The sequence below is a fragment of the Pezoporus flaviventris genome, unplaced genomic scaffold (genome assembly GCF_033815535.1).
Source record: "Pezoporus flaviventris isolate CSIRO_AGI_PZ_B2104156 unplaced genomic scaffold, CSIRO_AGI_Pfla_v1 ptg000002l, whole genome shotgun sequence".
Classification (NCBI taxonomy): domain Eukaryota; kingdom Metazoa; phylum Chordata; class Aves; order Psittaciformes; family Psittacidae; genus Pezoporus; species Pezoporus flaviventris.
This window is the reverse complement of record NW_026892550.1, coordinates 57,462,436-57,479,308: the sequence shown is the minus strand read 5'-3', so window position 1 is coordinate 57,479,308 and position 16,873 is coordinate 57,462,436. Positions and strand designations below refer to the sequence as shown.

At 42.2% G+C, this 16,873-nt stretch overlaps 1 protein-coding gene across 8 annotated transcripts in view; it reads right to left on the bottom strand.

The window, feature by feature from the left end:
* The window catches only part of ARHGAP24 (Rho GTPase activating protein 24), a 180,417-nt gene that overhangs the window by 28,698 nt on the left and 134,846 nt on the right, over window positions 1–16,873 (bottom strand). For 4 of the 8 annotated variants that reach the window (XM_061479780.1, XM_061479790.1, XM_061479817.1 and 1 more), the window contains one exon: window positions 4,287–4,409. In XM_061479780.1, the coding sequence (XP_061335764.1) occupies window positions 4,287–4,409 (123 nt within the window). Of the gene's footprint in view, window positions 1–66; window positions 1,210–1,383; window positions 1,486–4,286; window positions 4,410–16,873 lie in introns of those variants that run through there. The other 4 variants (XM_061479806.1, XM_061479846.1, XM_061479798.1 and 1 more) reach the window with 4 other exon arrangements.

Genomic DNA, 16,873 nt, shown 5'->3' with positions numbered 1-16,873 from the left:
TCCCCTCGACTCCTCAGAAACCATGGCTTCACTAGCAAGCAGAACACAGCGACAGAATGAACCTACCTTTACGGAAACTAAAACATCGCTTAATTCTCCTATAAGTAGTTTTAGGAATAAAAGGAGCTGCTGCTAAGGCACCTGGGCTGCGGACTCCAGCATTTCTGTCTTCAGGCATCATACAGGCCAGAGCCCACACTTCCCTCCAAAGCTTCCTTTTACCAGCTGCATCCAGACAAAACACCACGGCTGCTCATCGTTACTGACTGCTGAGGAGTTTTTACAATAGTGTATCTTCCCCTGGAGTTAGGAGATTTGTGGTCTTCTAGATCTTGGGTAGAGCTTGAAGTGATTTTAATGTTCTCTTCCCTGCTTCAATTTTGCTTTGGGGAACAGTTTCCTTCCGTCTCTCTATTTCCTTTCATTTCTTTTATTTCCTGCGGCGAGACAACTGTCTAGTATGCAATGGCACAACAAAAGAGTTTCACCAAAAAGATGTATCTTCCATTCAAACAGAAGTGCCTGCACAGACGGAGGGGGAGAAAGACCTCTTCCTTCCAGCTGGAACAGGGGGTTGAGTGGCAGAGACTCCAATTCCACAAGAAAAGGTCAGTGTTTTGCAGTGTGCAAGGGGAAAGAGAACAATACCAAAAAGGCCACTGAAGAATCCTCAGGGATACAATACTCCTTGCTGGCTCCCTTTATCACTGCAATTGAGAAGCAAAACCAACAGTCCCTCCGCCCGAAAGACTTTCTGTCCATAACAGATTCAAATGGCCTTTTATATACCCAGCTCCCTGTATGATGTTCGCATGGGCTCTCGCTTGTTTTATTGCCTTCGAACTACCAGAAGCTCTCACGGGAGAGGTGCGTCAGATGCGGCAGCAGTGCATCTCTGCGGCAGGATGCTGGGGAGCTGCTGAGGAATACGTGCCTCCCGGGGGGATGCTCTGCTGCCGCGCTCCCTCCCGGTCCCACGCCTGGCGATGGCAGCCGGGGCCGCTGCCGCCTGCGCCAGCCCCGCTCCTGCCGCAGGTGCAGGGAAACGAGAATCCGCCGCAGCGCAGGTTTGACTGCTCCTCCGGGAGACGCAGAGGTGACTTCAGGCGGCTGCCGTGTGCGGCAGCTTGAGAAGCGAACAGGCTGTGCCCGGCTCCTGCGGGAGGTGCCAGACCTTACACTACTACCCTGCTACAGTGCTCATGCTCCTTCTCCTCCCTCCCCCTTAGCTGCAAGCTCTGCCATTCAAGCTCAGGCCTTCCCTCCTGTAAAAAAAATTGCCTTTTTAATCTAATCAGGAAGGGAATTTCATCTGCAAACAGGCACTGCGTGCCCTGGCTCATTTACATTTCTGTTTCCATCGAGAATCTTTTCCACACTCACCTTATTCTTTTAGTGCAAAACCCCAACCTGTTTCTGATCCCCTTAGCAGATTCCCACCTGCCTCCCTCCTGTGTTCTCTTTCTAGCACAGGTTAACAAATAACAGTTTAGCGATATGGTTAATCATTTACAGTGCTCCTTGGTCTGGTACCAGGAGTCCTTTCCCACTGCCAGACAAATTCCAAGTACCAGTGGCTCACCAAGGCTCAGGCATACCAACTGCATGTGCACACACACACACACACAGAGCTTGCTTACAATGCTTACAAGTATCAGAAAATTCAAATATTACTCAAAGTAGCTCTTGACTTGTATGACACCAGGCTACTGTGTTTCACCATCTAGTACTGAAATGTAGGAAGCCGATATGAAACATGCGTTTTGACTAATCAGCTGTTCAAAATAATTTGTGTTGCAAGTACTTGTTACTGACTGGTCATCATCATGTGACTACAACTTTTCTACATCTTGTTTATAGCTAATGTAATAGATAAAAGATTTTTAACTTCAGGGGCTACAGCTTGTGAAGTCAGGCTCTTGGACAACTTAAGCCAGAAGAGCCCTTCTATAGAAGGGCCAGACTGCCACAGCAGCTGTAGCAACATCCATGTAGCAAGGGATAATAAAAGTACTGTTCAGTGACACATAATTACTGAACGCTTAACAGGGCTTATTAAGATTGATTAAGATAACTCAGACTATCAAGTTCAGTAACAGTTAATAAAATAGGGGACATACTAGAAACACAGTTCTTAATGGTGACACATCCCATGATAGTGCTTTTGTCTTGTTATCACAGTCAAACCTTCTCAGTGAACACTAAACCTAAAATCATGTTCTATCTATTCTCATGTTTTCCAAGGAGTTAACTATTTGTTTCCCAATACAAATAACCCAAGTCAGTGTATTTGTTCAAGAAATCCAATAGGAAGAACAAAAAAAAACCCTCATGCTTAGAAGTGTTTTAACTGCAATGAATTTAAACAGTAATTCAAGAATTGCACCCATCTCTTGTTTTATGCAAATCAGCAGGCAAAGTCTTCAGTGAGATACTTCCCTCAGTAATGAGGATTAAACACTCCTACAACGATGGTGTCCTGAGAATTTTCATGGTGGCTGGAAGGATTCCCAGCTGTACCCAGAAATAGCTCTTGCCCTATAAAAGCAAATGAGAGGCTGGTGAAGAAAGCATAGGGTCAGGACTCGGGAGATTTGGTTTCTATTTGTAGCTGTGGGCTAGAAACGGAGTTTCACCTAATCTCAGCTCCCTGCCTGTAAACACTTCTCCACTGCAGAAGAACTGCAAGCCTGCCTTTCCTCATTACCTTTCATTATTTGCCCCAGGAAGACACTGTGGTGCTAGAAGCCAAGTGCAAAAATCAAAGATACTCTCTGAAAAATCCAGTTCTATTATGCCCTAAAATTTATTGTTGCTTCAGTAGCTTATGTTTGTACTAGACTGAAGTAAGAGAACATTGAGGAGCTCATCATGAGGCCTGCTTTACAAAGAGAAAGTTGGGGATGAGTAATCTTTGTGCTACTTAAACAAGCATATTCCTTACCCAGCCTAATAGTAGAAGACTCTACCTGCTCTCTCCCAAACCAACTTCCTGTAGAAGCTTCCACTTTTTAAGACAAACCTTTCACTTTGTGGTTTTTGGGTTTTGGTTGGTTGTTTTTTTAAGCATCCGCCTGCAAGATCTACACACCCAGATCCAGGACTGGACCAGCTTATTAATGTGTAGGGCCAGATCCCAGTGAGATGACTGCTTAACACCACCTTTCCAGGGCACATTTCCCCAGGAGGAGCCAAAGAGAAGACATGTTTGAAGAGGTGTCAGGCAAGCCCTAGCTGACCGATTCCCTCAGCACAACCCACCAGTGAGGCCAAAGCCTTCTCCTAAGACCTGTGTGACCTGAATGAAGCACAAGGGAAGATGGGTGGCTTACAAGAAAAGTTTAGTTTAGGATGCTAGTTTCCTTCAGTCCCACCAATCCTCTCTGCTGTGGTCTACCTGGAAGTTGAGAAAAATAACATTTGCAGTAAGCAATCAGAGTTTTCAGTGATAACTGCACTTCTTAATCATGAAACAGCACAGACAACCCTGCCTGACTTACTTTTCCAGCAACCTGCAGACAAGACCAAACCATCTGATACAAAATGGGTGCTCTTTCACAGTGGAAAAACATTTCTGCCCTCAAACTTAGATATTTTAGAGCTCTAGGAACAGACTGATTAATGTATTAACATTTTGTGCAAACATATCAGTCATACTCACATTATAATAATACAGACATTATCACCATAATAATAATGTTGATAATAATTTTCAGCCCATTCAATTTAAGAGGGCTTTTTAAAAAGACAACTACACATTTGACACAAATTTTGGTCCAGTACTACTGAAATTATTAAGTATGCCAATCACAGGAAAAAGAATCTAAAGTTTATACTGGAGTGCATAGCTTTATTTAATGCTGGTCTTAGCTGTCCCTTGCAAGAGAAGCACTGACAACTTCTTGTAACAGGCACTGATGAAGCCCATGGACAGTATTTTAGCTAGTGACCAAAGGAATTATCCCATCTCTTCCTGTGGGAAAGCTGATCTCATAGAAGACCAACCTTGTGTGAAAATTCCCCCTTGCCTTGGTAATGCACTATCATGTGCTATCCTCATCAACGGAAGTGGTTTCAGACAGCTTAAAGCATTTTAATTGAGTCCTCTGCACGGGAACATGCCTGATACCTGCACTGCAAGTGAAAACAAAGGGTTTACTCCACTTTTTCTGAAAGACCTAGACCTTTCTCCTCCACCTCAAAACTCTGTCTGTAATAGAAAGACGGCAGAACCCTTATGTGTCTTTATGCGTCTGGGAGCCTTGCATGTTCCCTCACTGACTCACCTCCTCCAAATGGTGCCCATATAACCCTGCGAATGGATTTCACCCAATCCTCCATGTCATTCTGTGTGCTTGCCATAAGAAGGTACGTTTCATGATTAGCTGTCATCCGCTCTCGGTCTCCTCCTGCAAGAGAAGATAATTGCACTTAGAAACCCTTTTGCTTTCCTGCCCAGCCAAGTTCCTGCCAGACTGACTGCTGAAAGCGGTAATAGCAGCTCCATAGCAAGCAGACATGGATACTATGCAGTGGAGTGTTTATCGTCAGACATGGCACGAAAAGAAGGTCCTGTAAGTACATTCCCCATCAGACAGAAAGAAGCTGTCATGCTTCCAAAAGGAAATGAGAGGATAAATGTCATCAGTAAACAAAAACAGCCCCATGCTGTTCCAAGAACCACGGGAGCCTGCATTAATCTGTAACTTGATATACACACTGGAAATTTTGCAGCAGTTATTGTACCCTGACTGGAAGAATAAATGCAGAGAAAGATAAGCGCACTTTGAACAAGTGGGGATGACTCCATTTTTATCTTCAGGAACACAATCTGTCACATTCATGGCAATGATATTTGATACATCCAAGTGTTGCTGTGAATCTCTAAGGAGAAGGCACCCAACTCTAGCAGCTGACATGGTACAACTCACTGCCTTGGACGGCTCTAATAGGGATTAGATTAAGAGGGAACACACTGCTCTATTATCCTTTATTTAAAGGATGGGCCAACACTAAAAAGGTCAAAACCAGAACCTGGCTTGCCACAGTTCCAGGTTTATCACACTTGCGGTACTGCCACACCTCCATGCTAATGGATATGATATCAGTGCAAGAGCACATGGGGATTCAAACCATCTTTCTAGCACTGCAGAAGGAGCAAACCCTTCCAGAAAGATAGTGCCAGACATTCTGAAGCCCTTTCACTGAACCAAGGGCATGTATGTATATACACGCCACACACAAACATGATGACTTATTAATCCTGCGGGTTCTGCGTTCAGTTCTTTCCAGCTTCTTCCATCCTATTATTGCTTCTAGTCATATCTAAAGCAACTGTCTCTGTTCATTACAGCTGGAATACTGCTTCTGGGAGGTCTTCTGAAGAGTGTCATGACCACTGCTTGCCTCTGCAACAGACAGGTTTCTAAAGAGAAATTTCTTAAGGGCTAGCAAATACAACCACAGCTTCCTAGCACTTCCTAGCATTCATTCTGAATGAACCCGCTTGTACAGCGCACACTTCACAGAATTAGGACACACAACTGTAAAAAGAACCTAAGCAAAATTTGGCAAACAAAATAGCCATATTTTCCCAGACATGGGCAGATTCTACTGAAGACTTGTTCTTAAGGTTTACATCGCTATTCAAAACTTAAATTTGAACTTGGAAGTAAAGAGAGACTCTTGCTTTCTACAGTCAAAACGCAGCCACTTCTGTGCTATGTTCCATCATTTTTACCTTTCAAGAAGTGGAGGATGCAGTTATGGTGAATGGGAAGCATTAGCATCCCAAATAGTAGTACTCCACATCAACCCTGCCAGTGGCAATATATGGAAAACAGACACAAATGGATTTACACTGTCTTTTAGTGTCTCATCAGTATGTCCTCAGACTTCTAGGCTTAAATCACCAGTGATTAGTGTTAATATAAAAGTTGGGTAATCAAAATTTCTGTTTTGTTCTTAAACAAGGAGTTTCATTGGGAAAAAAGAAAAGAGAGTAAGGACATTCATCTTGGTCTCTGATATCCTAGTATCCTTTACCACTTAGAGAGATTATTTATGTTTAGGATTAATGCAATACAAATGCTGGAAATGCTGGAAATGCTGTAAAATGAAAGCTGATGGAGGAAATGCAGGTGGGTTTTTCCAGAGAGATTGATTAAGTATGCCACTTAATGTGCAGTTCATTTACTATATAGGAGAAAACTTAAGAACACAAAGTATAGCGGAAGAGCCATGAATTCTATTGTAATTATTGGTCTTTTACTTGTGAAAAAAATACTAACTGGAGTCCTGATCAGGAACTACAAATTACACAGTCTTCTTATACGTCTGAACACAGAAGAGCATGACTGCTTCATTGCACATGGGGATAGCACTTAGTTCTACATCAAGCTACAATTGGAAGATTTATGCAAAGCACAGATGGATGCATTTCTGAGTTGCAATCAATTTGTAGGGAATAGCAGTTGCACAAAGATCAGCTCTTCTACCTTACGGGCTGGTATAATGATGAGGCTTTGGGTGATACAGGGATATGTGAGAGAAGAGGAAAGCGTTGTTTAGTATATGTATGCAGAACCATGATGATGGACAGTAGTAGCTGGAAGTGAAATCCAGACGATATAGCAAAGAGAAATATTTGAAAGAAAAGCTAAAAACTTTGAAAATAAAGTGAAAATAGGGTGCAGTAGAAACAAAACAAAGGACTCCTCAGGCAAGATTTTCAGAAATTAATGTCTGAATATTAGCTCTAAATCTTTTTGTAAGTATTATGGCTTGATTATTTTTCTGAGGTGATGAGCAGGCAGGAGTTCCTTTCTGATACTATTTGAATACCATATGGAGGTGCATTTAGTGTGTTCACCTGAAACATTAAAATGCTAAAATTTTACCATTTAGCATTTTCTTGAAAAATAAAAAATAAAGGAGACAAATGTGAAGCATCCAGGCAGGAGGATATTTATAAAGGAAACACAGTGGTTATGCTGTAATGCCAGTCTGCCTTTCACCATCTTTCAGTTTCCAAGCTGAGTAAGGGTTTCTGAAACTGTGGCCAAGATAAACGTACAAGGGAGTAGGGAACTGTTTCACTTCCAAATTGGCCCCAGTTTTTTTTGGTGGAATGTAAATATTCTTTTGAAGTTGGACATGATATTCTCAGCTTGGAAAAATCAGATTAATCCTAGTTTCTGATGTTCCTTTGGGAGAAAATTCTCTTTTAAACAGTTGGTATGAATTTAATCCTTTTGCATTCCATTCTCAAGAATGCTGGAACTACGGTTTTCAAGAAATCCAAGATGCTGTTAAAAGGATGAGCAAATATTTCAGAGTTCAGACTGAGTACATCCATGGAATCATAGAAAGGTTTGGGTTGGAAGGGAACTTAAACATCATCTAGTTCCAACCCTGCTGCCATGGGCAGGGACACCTTCCACTAGACCAGGCTGCTCAAAGCCCCATCCAACATGGCCTTGAACACTGCCAGGGATGGGGCATCCACAAATTTGAGCAACCTGTGCCAGCGCCTCAGCACCCTCACAGTGAACTTCTTCCTAATATCTAATATGAATCTACCCTCTTTCAGCTTAAAGTCATTCCCCCTTGTCCTGTCCCTACATGTCCTTGTAAAAAGTCCCTCTCCAGATTTCCTATAGGCCCCATTTAGGTACTGGGAGGCTGCTAAAAGACCTCCCAAAAGCCCTCTCTTCTCCAGGCTGAACAAGCCCAACTCTCTCAGACTGTGTTCACAGGAGAGGTGCTCCAGCCCTATGATCATGTTTGTGGTCTCCTCTGGTCATGCTCTAGCAGGTCCCAGTCCCTGGTATGTGTTGAGGGCTCCAGAGCTGAACAGAGTACTGCAGGTGGGGTCTCAAAAGAGCACAACAGTGAAAGAATCACATCTGTTGACCTGCTGGTCACACTCCTTTTGATGCAGCCCAGCACACAGCTGGTTTCTGGGCTGCAAGAGCACACTGAAGCCAGCTCATGTTGAGCTGCTCATCGACCAGCACCCCCAAGTCCTTCTCACTCAGGGCTGCTCTGAATCCATTCTCTGTCCTCCTGTATCTGTGCTTGGGATTGCCCAGCCCAGGTGCAGGACCTTGCACTTGGCCTTGTTGAACCACACTGGAGTACACACAGGCCCCCAGTTCATTATTTTCACTTACACTACATAGTTGCATTATTCCTAACGCCTCGATGACAGGTAATAGGCTGGGTTGAGCAAGTTATACAAATTACATTTTCAATTATTTTACCCTGGACTGTCCCATTACATCCTCTATTCTTCTTGGCTCAATACTGTTCTGTCATCTGAAACAACACAGAGATGGCCAGAAGACACACTTTTAAGTGACTTACACTACCACCAGTGAGAAACCTCAGTTCTGAAATACAGAATTCTCAAACTCATCATTGTTTTACTACCAAACGGTATCAGGTGCTCCATTTAATTTCTCTCTTCATAAAGAACTAACACAGTTTCCTCAAGAGGGGAATTAAGTAACTGTAAACAAGTCAGTAATGAAGATTTTGCTTTTTAAATCCTTCAGCACAAATATAATTTTCTGCTGCTACCCAAGCCATGCTTTTGCATTTATAATCTTGAACCACAGTTTTCCACACTAAGGGTGCATTGTCTTTTGGGCATACTAACTTTTCAACATAAAGACTGCAGCGTAATTTAAGTGCTAAAGGGCAAAGGACCTCTAACACAAGTACATTCCCTGGTGGGCATCATGCTCCACCACAATTGCCCCACTTGAAAAAAAGCCTGGAAGACAGCAGGGCTTTTTCAATAGACAGAGTTGTTTTAATGAAGCTTTGAACCAGCTCCTGTTTGGATACCTGAAATCAGGCTCAGGAAATGTATTCCTTACATGTAACACAATGAACACTCTTGCACAGGTAACTTTTTCTGGGCTGCAGGTCTACAACTGTCTTCAAGACTAAGTTCAGTGTCTTGCACAATAAAAGCAATTTTGTGCATTACACAGCTACCAAGTATTTCTCATAACAATTATGGCTTAAATACCGAAGCAAAAACTGTAATGCCTGCTCATCAGCAGTTACAATTATGTTAAAAGATCTTATTAATGAGGAAAACAAGAGATGTGAATTCAAATATAAGAGCTCTGATTTTTTTCAGAGCATAATCTTTTCAGGCATGTCTCATTCTTCCTCTCCCCCACTTCTTCTGACCTTCCTTTATTCCTAGTTCAAACTTCCACTGTACTTCAAATGGATTTCACAGTGACACACCTCATCCTCACATACAAATCCAAATAGTTCCTGTTTCATATAGTCTGTTACTCCTCGACTTCCCTGTTATTCAGACGCTGGTGTCAGCACAGTTAACTGCTCTATTTTACCCTTCCCCAGTGCCATTCCCACTTGAAAAAAATCTCATCTCCTTGCTCAAGACACACCACCCAAAACATTTTGTTCACAGGTTGCATTAATAGGGAATCAAGCTGTGTAGACCCATCAGAGTTCTACAATTCACCAGCTCCTGAGCAGCAGCACACATTGCTGCCTTCTGAGTTAATCAGTAACATGTGGAAGTTAGGGGAATGTGTCTTTTGCACTGCTGTTCATGGTTTTCAGCTTTCCAGAATTTTTCAGTGTTGTCAGCATTGTTATGATACAAAATGCAGTCTGAACTGTCATGTTTGCTGTTCTATTGTGACTTTCAGCTGTTTTCAGAGTTGCTAGTAATGATGATTCTGCTTTCTTATTATGCTGAAGTTCTGTGAAACCATACACAACAGCAAAAAAAGTATTTTTCTACATTTTTTTTTCAGCCGTACTAACTGAGATGAAATCACCTTCTTCTACCTGTATAGTGACGACTGGCAATGAACTTACAAAAGCAGATGGATTGGGGAACGTGAGGAAGATATGAGAAATATCAATAAACAAAAAAACCCAGAGGAAAAAAATTACCTGTGGTGCTCAAATGTTTTATTTCTACTATGCTTTATTTCTACTATCTTCACATCAGGCTATGTCATTTGTAGATCTGAATTGCAATAACCGAGAGAGAAGAGAATGGTTGGAGCCAGGACTCAGCTCTGGCACAGCATTTTACCCCGCCGCTGACTGCACGTGGTTGTATCTGACGATACATCTACAGGATGGGTGATTTTTAAGGAGGAATGCAGAAGACAGGCAAAACAGACATTAATCAATCAGATGTCAAATGTCCTCAGCACTGAGGAGTTCCACTGAGAAGACCTCTTGACTTGAATAGCAAGGATTCATTAGTAATTGAAACCTTTCTCAAACACTGTTTTGTGTATTCATTAGAAATGGGGGGCAGCAGAACTACAGAAATGGCTCCATATTTAACTGCTTTAACAGTTTGCCATCTAATTTTTGGAATATTGCTGCAGTGTCTACAGATGATTTCTCAAATTTAACAGTTCTTACCTTCTGAAATTACTATTTTACTTGCTTCTTCCAATAACAGTTAAAATCTGTGGAAAATATGACTTGCCTCATGACTTGCCAAGAGGGAATCAATATAATTACGTAGTTGGCAAGAAGTGTGAGGATTACAATGTCAAACATTAGTGGTGATACAAGACTTAGTAGATGACTTCATTGTTACCTGTCGTAACTGATTCTAAGAGAAAAGCATAAATACATATTATTACAGCAAACTTATTTTCTCTGTTCTGAGTGACACACCTTAGAGATAAATTTCTGTTCTCCTGTCATTTGACAGCAAGAACCTTCTTTGAAGTGTCTCAAGTTGGACACACAAAATGGCCACCATGTTACTTGAAATTGGTTGATCTCTTTTAGAGGAAGTCTCTGTGAACATATATCCATCTTTACTTCTAAGGAGAGAGAAGAAAAAGCCCCATGCATTTGCTGATTTAGATATAGTCAACAATATAGAAAGATGCTTCAGAAGTAATTGACTGCGAGGACTCTGTTCTGGCAAAAAGCAAGATCCTGGAGCTGTTGTTGCTAGAAAGACAGCTGCCCTGTGCTATCAAATGCCTCCTTTCTTTTCAGCCTCACATCATTAAATTTCATTGAAGTGCAAAGACTCAACTTGCAATGGATTACTTTGAAAGGTCAGTTCCACAGCACGTATTTGTACGTCATTTGACCTAGCAGGAAATTAAAACTTCTGATGATTTTAGGTAAGGAAGGATCAATACGTGAAGTCCTCACACATAAATTAACACAGGGACTAGGAGAACTTACCTATACACACTGGTACATGAACTTCAGGCTGCAAAGCCAGCATACTAAGATGCCAGACCTAGACTGTCCTCAGACTGTAACAACATTCAAAGCACGTGCTCACTTCAGCTCTCAGCATCTACTCATTAAGCTCTCAGATGTTGATGAATATGGAGTATCCTGAGCCTTCAGCAGGTACAAATAAAGATGCTCTTTTACCAGTCTAAACATGCTCTTGTGTGCACAACACAAGGGGGAGAGAATTAACTCAGTACAAAACCAAAGCTGAACTGCTAAATTCTTGTGATGCTCCTTTAGAAGGAGGCCAGTCAAAAAGAGCAGCTTTGATCAGGAGATAACCATCCGGTAGCCCAGGCAGTGAATTGTGGCTAAGCCATAACTTGAGCCAGTCTTTGAAATTCTGTCTCATACAGTGGCCTATGGTCATTCCTTCATACAGACAAGCAGACAGTGCTATTTATTAATTCTTATGCAATAAAACTGACCTGCTAAACACAGAAAATGTTGTCTGTCTTCTAATTTTACAGACAATTATTTTGTAAATAGACAGAAAAGTTGCAGTGTTTCCAACAGATTTCAAGAAAAGCCTTTTCCCTTCTCCAGAAGAAACTGACCATACTCTCCCCACTTCTGGACACGGTATTTTCCAGTCTGTACTGAATTATGCCCAAACATAGAAATACTTCATTTCTCAAGAGAACAACCAGTTATTTAAGCTGCTATCTGACTTCAAATTTGATCACAGATAAAAATAATAGCTCTTTGTGGCATAGATACATCACCAAAAGGATGCAAACATTCTAACTGAGCAAGTATATATTATGCATACGCATAATTTCATTATAATATCACTTGTTTAATAACACAAAGTCATTTTAGCGATTCAGAAAATCAAGAATAAGTTACTCAATAAAACATGGGCTAATTGACATATGCAGAAGACAATTACATAATACAGAGTTAAGTTTCAGTGGAAGATGACCTTGCTTATCTCAAGTAGCAGGAGATTTTAATCATCAGTTCAGGACATTTGTTACACAGCTCATCTGAGATCAGTCATCTCCAGGAACACTGTGCCTCTTTGCACCATTCTGGGCTATCAGCTCAATATTAATTCAAGACAGAAACGTGCCATTTAATGAATTAACAGCTCAACTCTCCAGTCCTTTAAATGTCTCTGAAATGTCTAATTCAAGTGGCAGCTTTCCTCAAGAAAGAGCCACCAAACACCAGTTACCTGCAGAGCATAGACAGTGTACAGCTCTGTAAATCTCCACCTTGAACAGAGCAGAATGAACAGAAACCTCATTTCAATTTTGGTTTTTGTTATATGTATGCCCCAGACACATGTTGATAATACAGTCCACATTTCTCCTTCTCATTCATGAGCAGGGCCTGAAGGAGCTGGCAAATGAAGTTGCTAAGCCACTGGCCATCGTATTTGAAAAATCAGGGCAGTCAGGTGAAGTTCCCGATGACTGCAAAAAGGGAAATATAACCCCCCCTTTTTCAAGAGGGGGAAAATGGATGACCCAGGGAATTACAGGCCAGTCAGTCTCACCTCTGTGCCTGCCAAAATCTTGGAGCAGATTCTCCTGGAAGGCATGCTAAGGCACATGAAAATCAACAAGGTGCTTGGTGACAGCCTGCATGGCTTCACTAAGGGGAAATCCTGCCTGACCAATTTGGTGGCCTTCTATGATGGGACTATGGAATTGATGGACAGGGGCAGAGCAGTTGATGTCGTCTACCTGGACTTGTGCAAAGCGTTCGACACTGTCGCACATGACATCCTTGTCTCTAAATTGGAGAAACATCAATTTGATGGATGGACCACTCGCTGGATAAAGAGTTGTGGTCAACGGCTCAATGTCCAGCTGGAGACCAGTAACGAGTGGTGTCCCTCAGGGATCGGTGTTGGGACCAGTCTTGTTTAACATTTTCGTCACTGACATGGACAGTGGGATTGAGTGCGCCCTCAGCAAGTTTGCTGATGACACCAAGCTGTGTGGTTCAGTTGGTACCCTGTAGGGAAGGAATACATCCAGAGGGACCTTGACATGCTTGTGAGGTGGGCTGATGCCAACCTCATGAAGTTTAACCATGCCAAGTGCAAGGTCCTACACCTGGGTCAGAGCAATCCCAGGCACAGCTACAGGTTGGGCAGAGAAGAGATTCAGAGCAGCCCTGTGGAGAAGGATTTGAGGGTGTTGGTCGATGAGAAACTGAACATGAGCCAGCTTCAGTGTGCTCTCGCAGCCCAGAAAGCCAACCGTATCCTGGGCTGCATCAAGAGGAGCGTGAAGAGCAGGTCGAAGGAGGTGATCCTGCCCCTCTACTCTGCTTTTGTGGGACCTCACTTGGAGCACTGTGTGCAGTTCTGGTGTCCTCAACATCAAAAGGGCATGGAACTGTTGGAACAAGTCCAGAGGAGGGCCATGAGGATAATCAGGGGACTGGAGCACCTCCCGTATCAAGACGGGCTGAGAAAGTTGGGGCTGTTCAGCCTGGAGAAGAGAAGGCTGCGTGGAGACCTCATAGCAGCCTTCCAGTATCTGAAGGGGGCCTATAAGGATGCTGGGGAGGGACTCTTCACTAGGGACTGTAGTGATAGGACAAGGGGTAAAGGGTTAAAACTTAAACAGGGGAAGTTTAAATTGGATATAAGGAGCAATTCTTTACTGTGAGGGTGGTGAGGCACCGGAATGAGTTACCCAAGGAAGTTATGAATGCTCCATCCCTGGTGGTGCTGAAGGCCAGGTTGGACAGAGCCTTGGGTGACACGGTTTAGTGTGAGGTGTCCTTGCCCATGGCGGGGGGTTGGAACTTGATGATCTTAAGATCCTTTCCAACCCTAACTATTCTATGATTCTAATAATCCCAGAGTGCACTTACTTCTAATTTGCCTAGGTCTATACTTTCACATTGACAGTTGGAGTCTACATACCACAGGATGCTCTTTTTAGCCAAAGATCACTTAGGTCTCATTTCTGGCAGTGTAGACTAACAGAAAGTACTTGCAAGGAGAAACCCAGTGTATTTTGAAGTATTGCTTTTTAAAGGACATTGCATGGAATGAAATAATAACTCTGTTCATGGTACAGAAAAATTGTAAAATGGATAATATACATACATTTATAGATCTTGTACAAAGAAAAGAGTTTCTTGTGTCCATTTGCCATTTCTTTGAAACACTGGAGGAGGACCATGAAGGAGATGAGACTCCTGCCAGCCACAGCCCTACCTCTGACACATAAAGATGGCCCCTTCTGCCCTCTATGCTCACACCCAAGTCAACTTCCCACAAAGAAGAAATCCACAGAAGCCCTGACACAATAACAAACTCAAAAACTGTTTGGCAGCAGCATACACATCATGTTCATCATGGAAGTGCTCATCATGGGTTCACTCCTTCTTAGGAGAAGAGCCAGGAATTCTTCAGTCTCAAAAAATTAAACAACACTTGAGGATGATGCCATCTATATGAGTAAGGAAACAGCAGACATCAATGCCCTCCATCAGTCAGATGTGGCAAGCAGGGATAGTATGATTCATCAACTCCAACAGTAGCTGTTTGGAAATTAAAGGAAAATTGTTCATTGTCTCTTCTCACTCACAAGTGCTTCAGTGGGCTAGTCAGAGAAAGCCTATCAAAGATTTTAGGCTCAGCTAGTCATTGGCTTAAGTGGCTTCAAGGCCACTGTTAACATCCAGCTCTAGCTCCTCATACTAGTGGTTTTGCCTCTCAGATGCTCATTCAATCTAAGAACAACTCACAGATGTGCTCCTACAATAAACTAGTAAGGAAGCAGTTACATAGTTAAATCTGAGCCAGTCACTGTACACTCTATTCATGGCAGGGAAGAACTGCCACTCATTGGAGCTATCTTTGGAGCCTCCTCTGAGATGAGATGAGATGAATCACACTGTAGAGATACAAGTTCTCTTCTAAGCTGTTCATGCAGGCACACTTGGCATTGGGTCACCACACTCACTCTGAAATCTGGAGAGGTGACTTCTTACAAGGGCATGTAAGGACAGGACAACAGGGAATGACTTTAAACTAAAAAAAGGGAGATTTAGATTAGACTTTGGGAATAAGTTCTTCACTAGGAGGGTAGTGAGACATTGGCACAGGTTGTCCAAGGAAGTTGTGGCTGCCCCTTCCCTGGCAGTGTTCAAGGCCAGGCTGGACAGGGCTTTGAGCAACCCAGTCTAGTGGATGATGTCCCTGCCCATGGCAGAGGGTTGGAATGAGATGATCTTTAAGGTCCCTTCAACCCAAACCATTCTATGATTCAATGATTTTATGGTATAGCCAGCAGCTGCCAGGCAAAGAGAAGTTCGCTATCATAATGAAAGTCAAGTGGCTTCTCCCATGTGCCATGAAACAGCCTCAGGCTTTACTGGATGCTGTGGTCAATCTTTCAGACACAAACATGATTAGCCCCGAGTCTAAATTAATTCCCTTGCAATTTTCTCTTCAAAATGAAGCATTCAGTTTAGCATTGTTTTATACACTTAAACAGAGCTAAATTGCAGATATTTAGCCCAAAGCCAGGAACAGCAGGCAATAAGTACAGCAGCCTTAGAGGAGTCTATGGGAATGACTCCAGTTTGGGGGTCTCCCTGCTTCTACATGGAGATCAAGAGCAAGCAGTGTCATTGAACCCTTCTCTTAAGAGCTGCTCAGCCAATGCTGGGAGATGCAGAAGTGCTTTCCTACATGCGTCTGCTTAGGCTTTCAAAATGAAAAATGGAACAGAGTAAATGAAAATACATCAAAGACAATATTTAGATGACATCCAACTGTGTGTTACACTTACAGCCCAGTTTTAACTTCCTTTCAAAGAATTCACCTTCAAAACACCTCCAAGATCAGTAATATAGCACCTTTAGATTACAAATAAAATAATAAAAGCACCCAAAGGTAAATAATTCATTCAATGCTTTACAAGAAAAAAAAAAAAATCTATTGTACAGCTCTGGAAAAAGCAGCAGGACTTAATCTCTAGGGCTGTGCTTGCACAGGAAGCACACTTCCACTGACACTTTCTGATCTAGCAAGAAAATAAGTTGGATACAAACTCTGAATATTCAGGCTTTTAAGCAAGTTCCTTATATTCTTTGTGTTTCTTTCCAAGAGTATTCTGTTGTTAAAACACGTGTTGATCATAAGGTGAAGAGGAATACCGTTCCCATCACACATGCTACACTTTTAAGTTGTAAACACAAATATTTCTGGTAGAACTACACAGTAACTCTTAATTCTGGAAAAAAAAAAAAATCACACAAAGGGAAGAAAAACTTAAGTTGATTGTGGCTAATTAAATGGGGAAAGAGACTAAAACTTACTACAACTTAATTTTTGCTTGTCTGTATAAGACATCTTCTTGCCATGGACAGATGGTCAATACCCAGTTAATCTCACCATGTTCCTCATATATTAAATACAATGTCAGCTGATGCCCAGCGTCACAAATGACTGTGACAGCACTGAAGTGGAGAGAATAATGCTTGACTGCCAAGTAGCTAGGATTTCTATGAGCAGAAAAGACTTGCTCAAAATGAATGGCACAAGAAGTGAGCTGAATGACCAAAAGACACCCTGCTAAAAAGACAAGAAGCCACATTACTTGTCCATCTG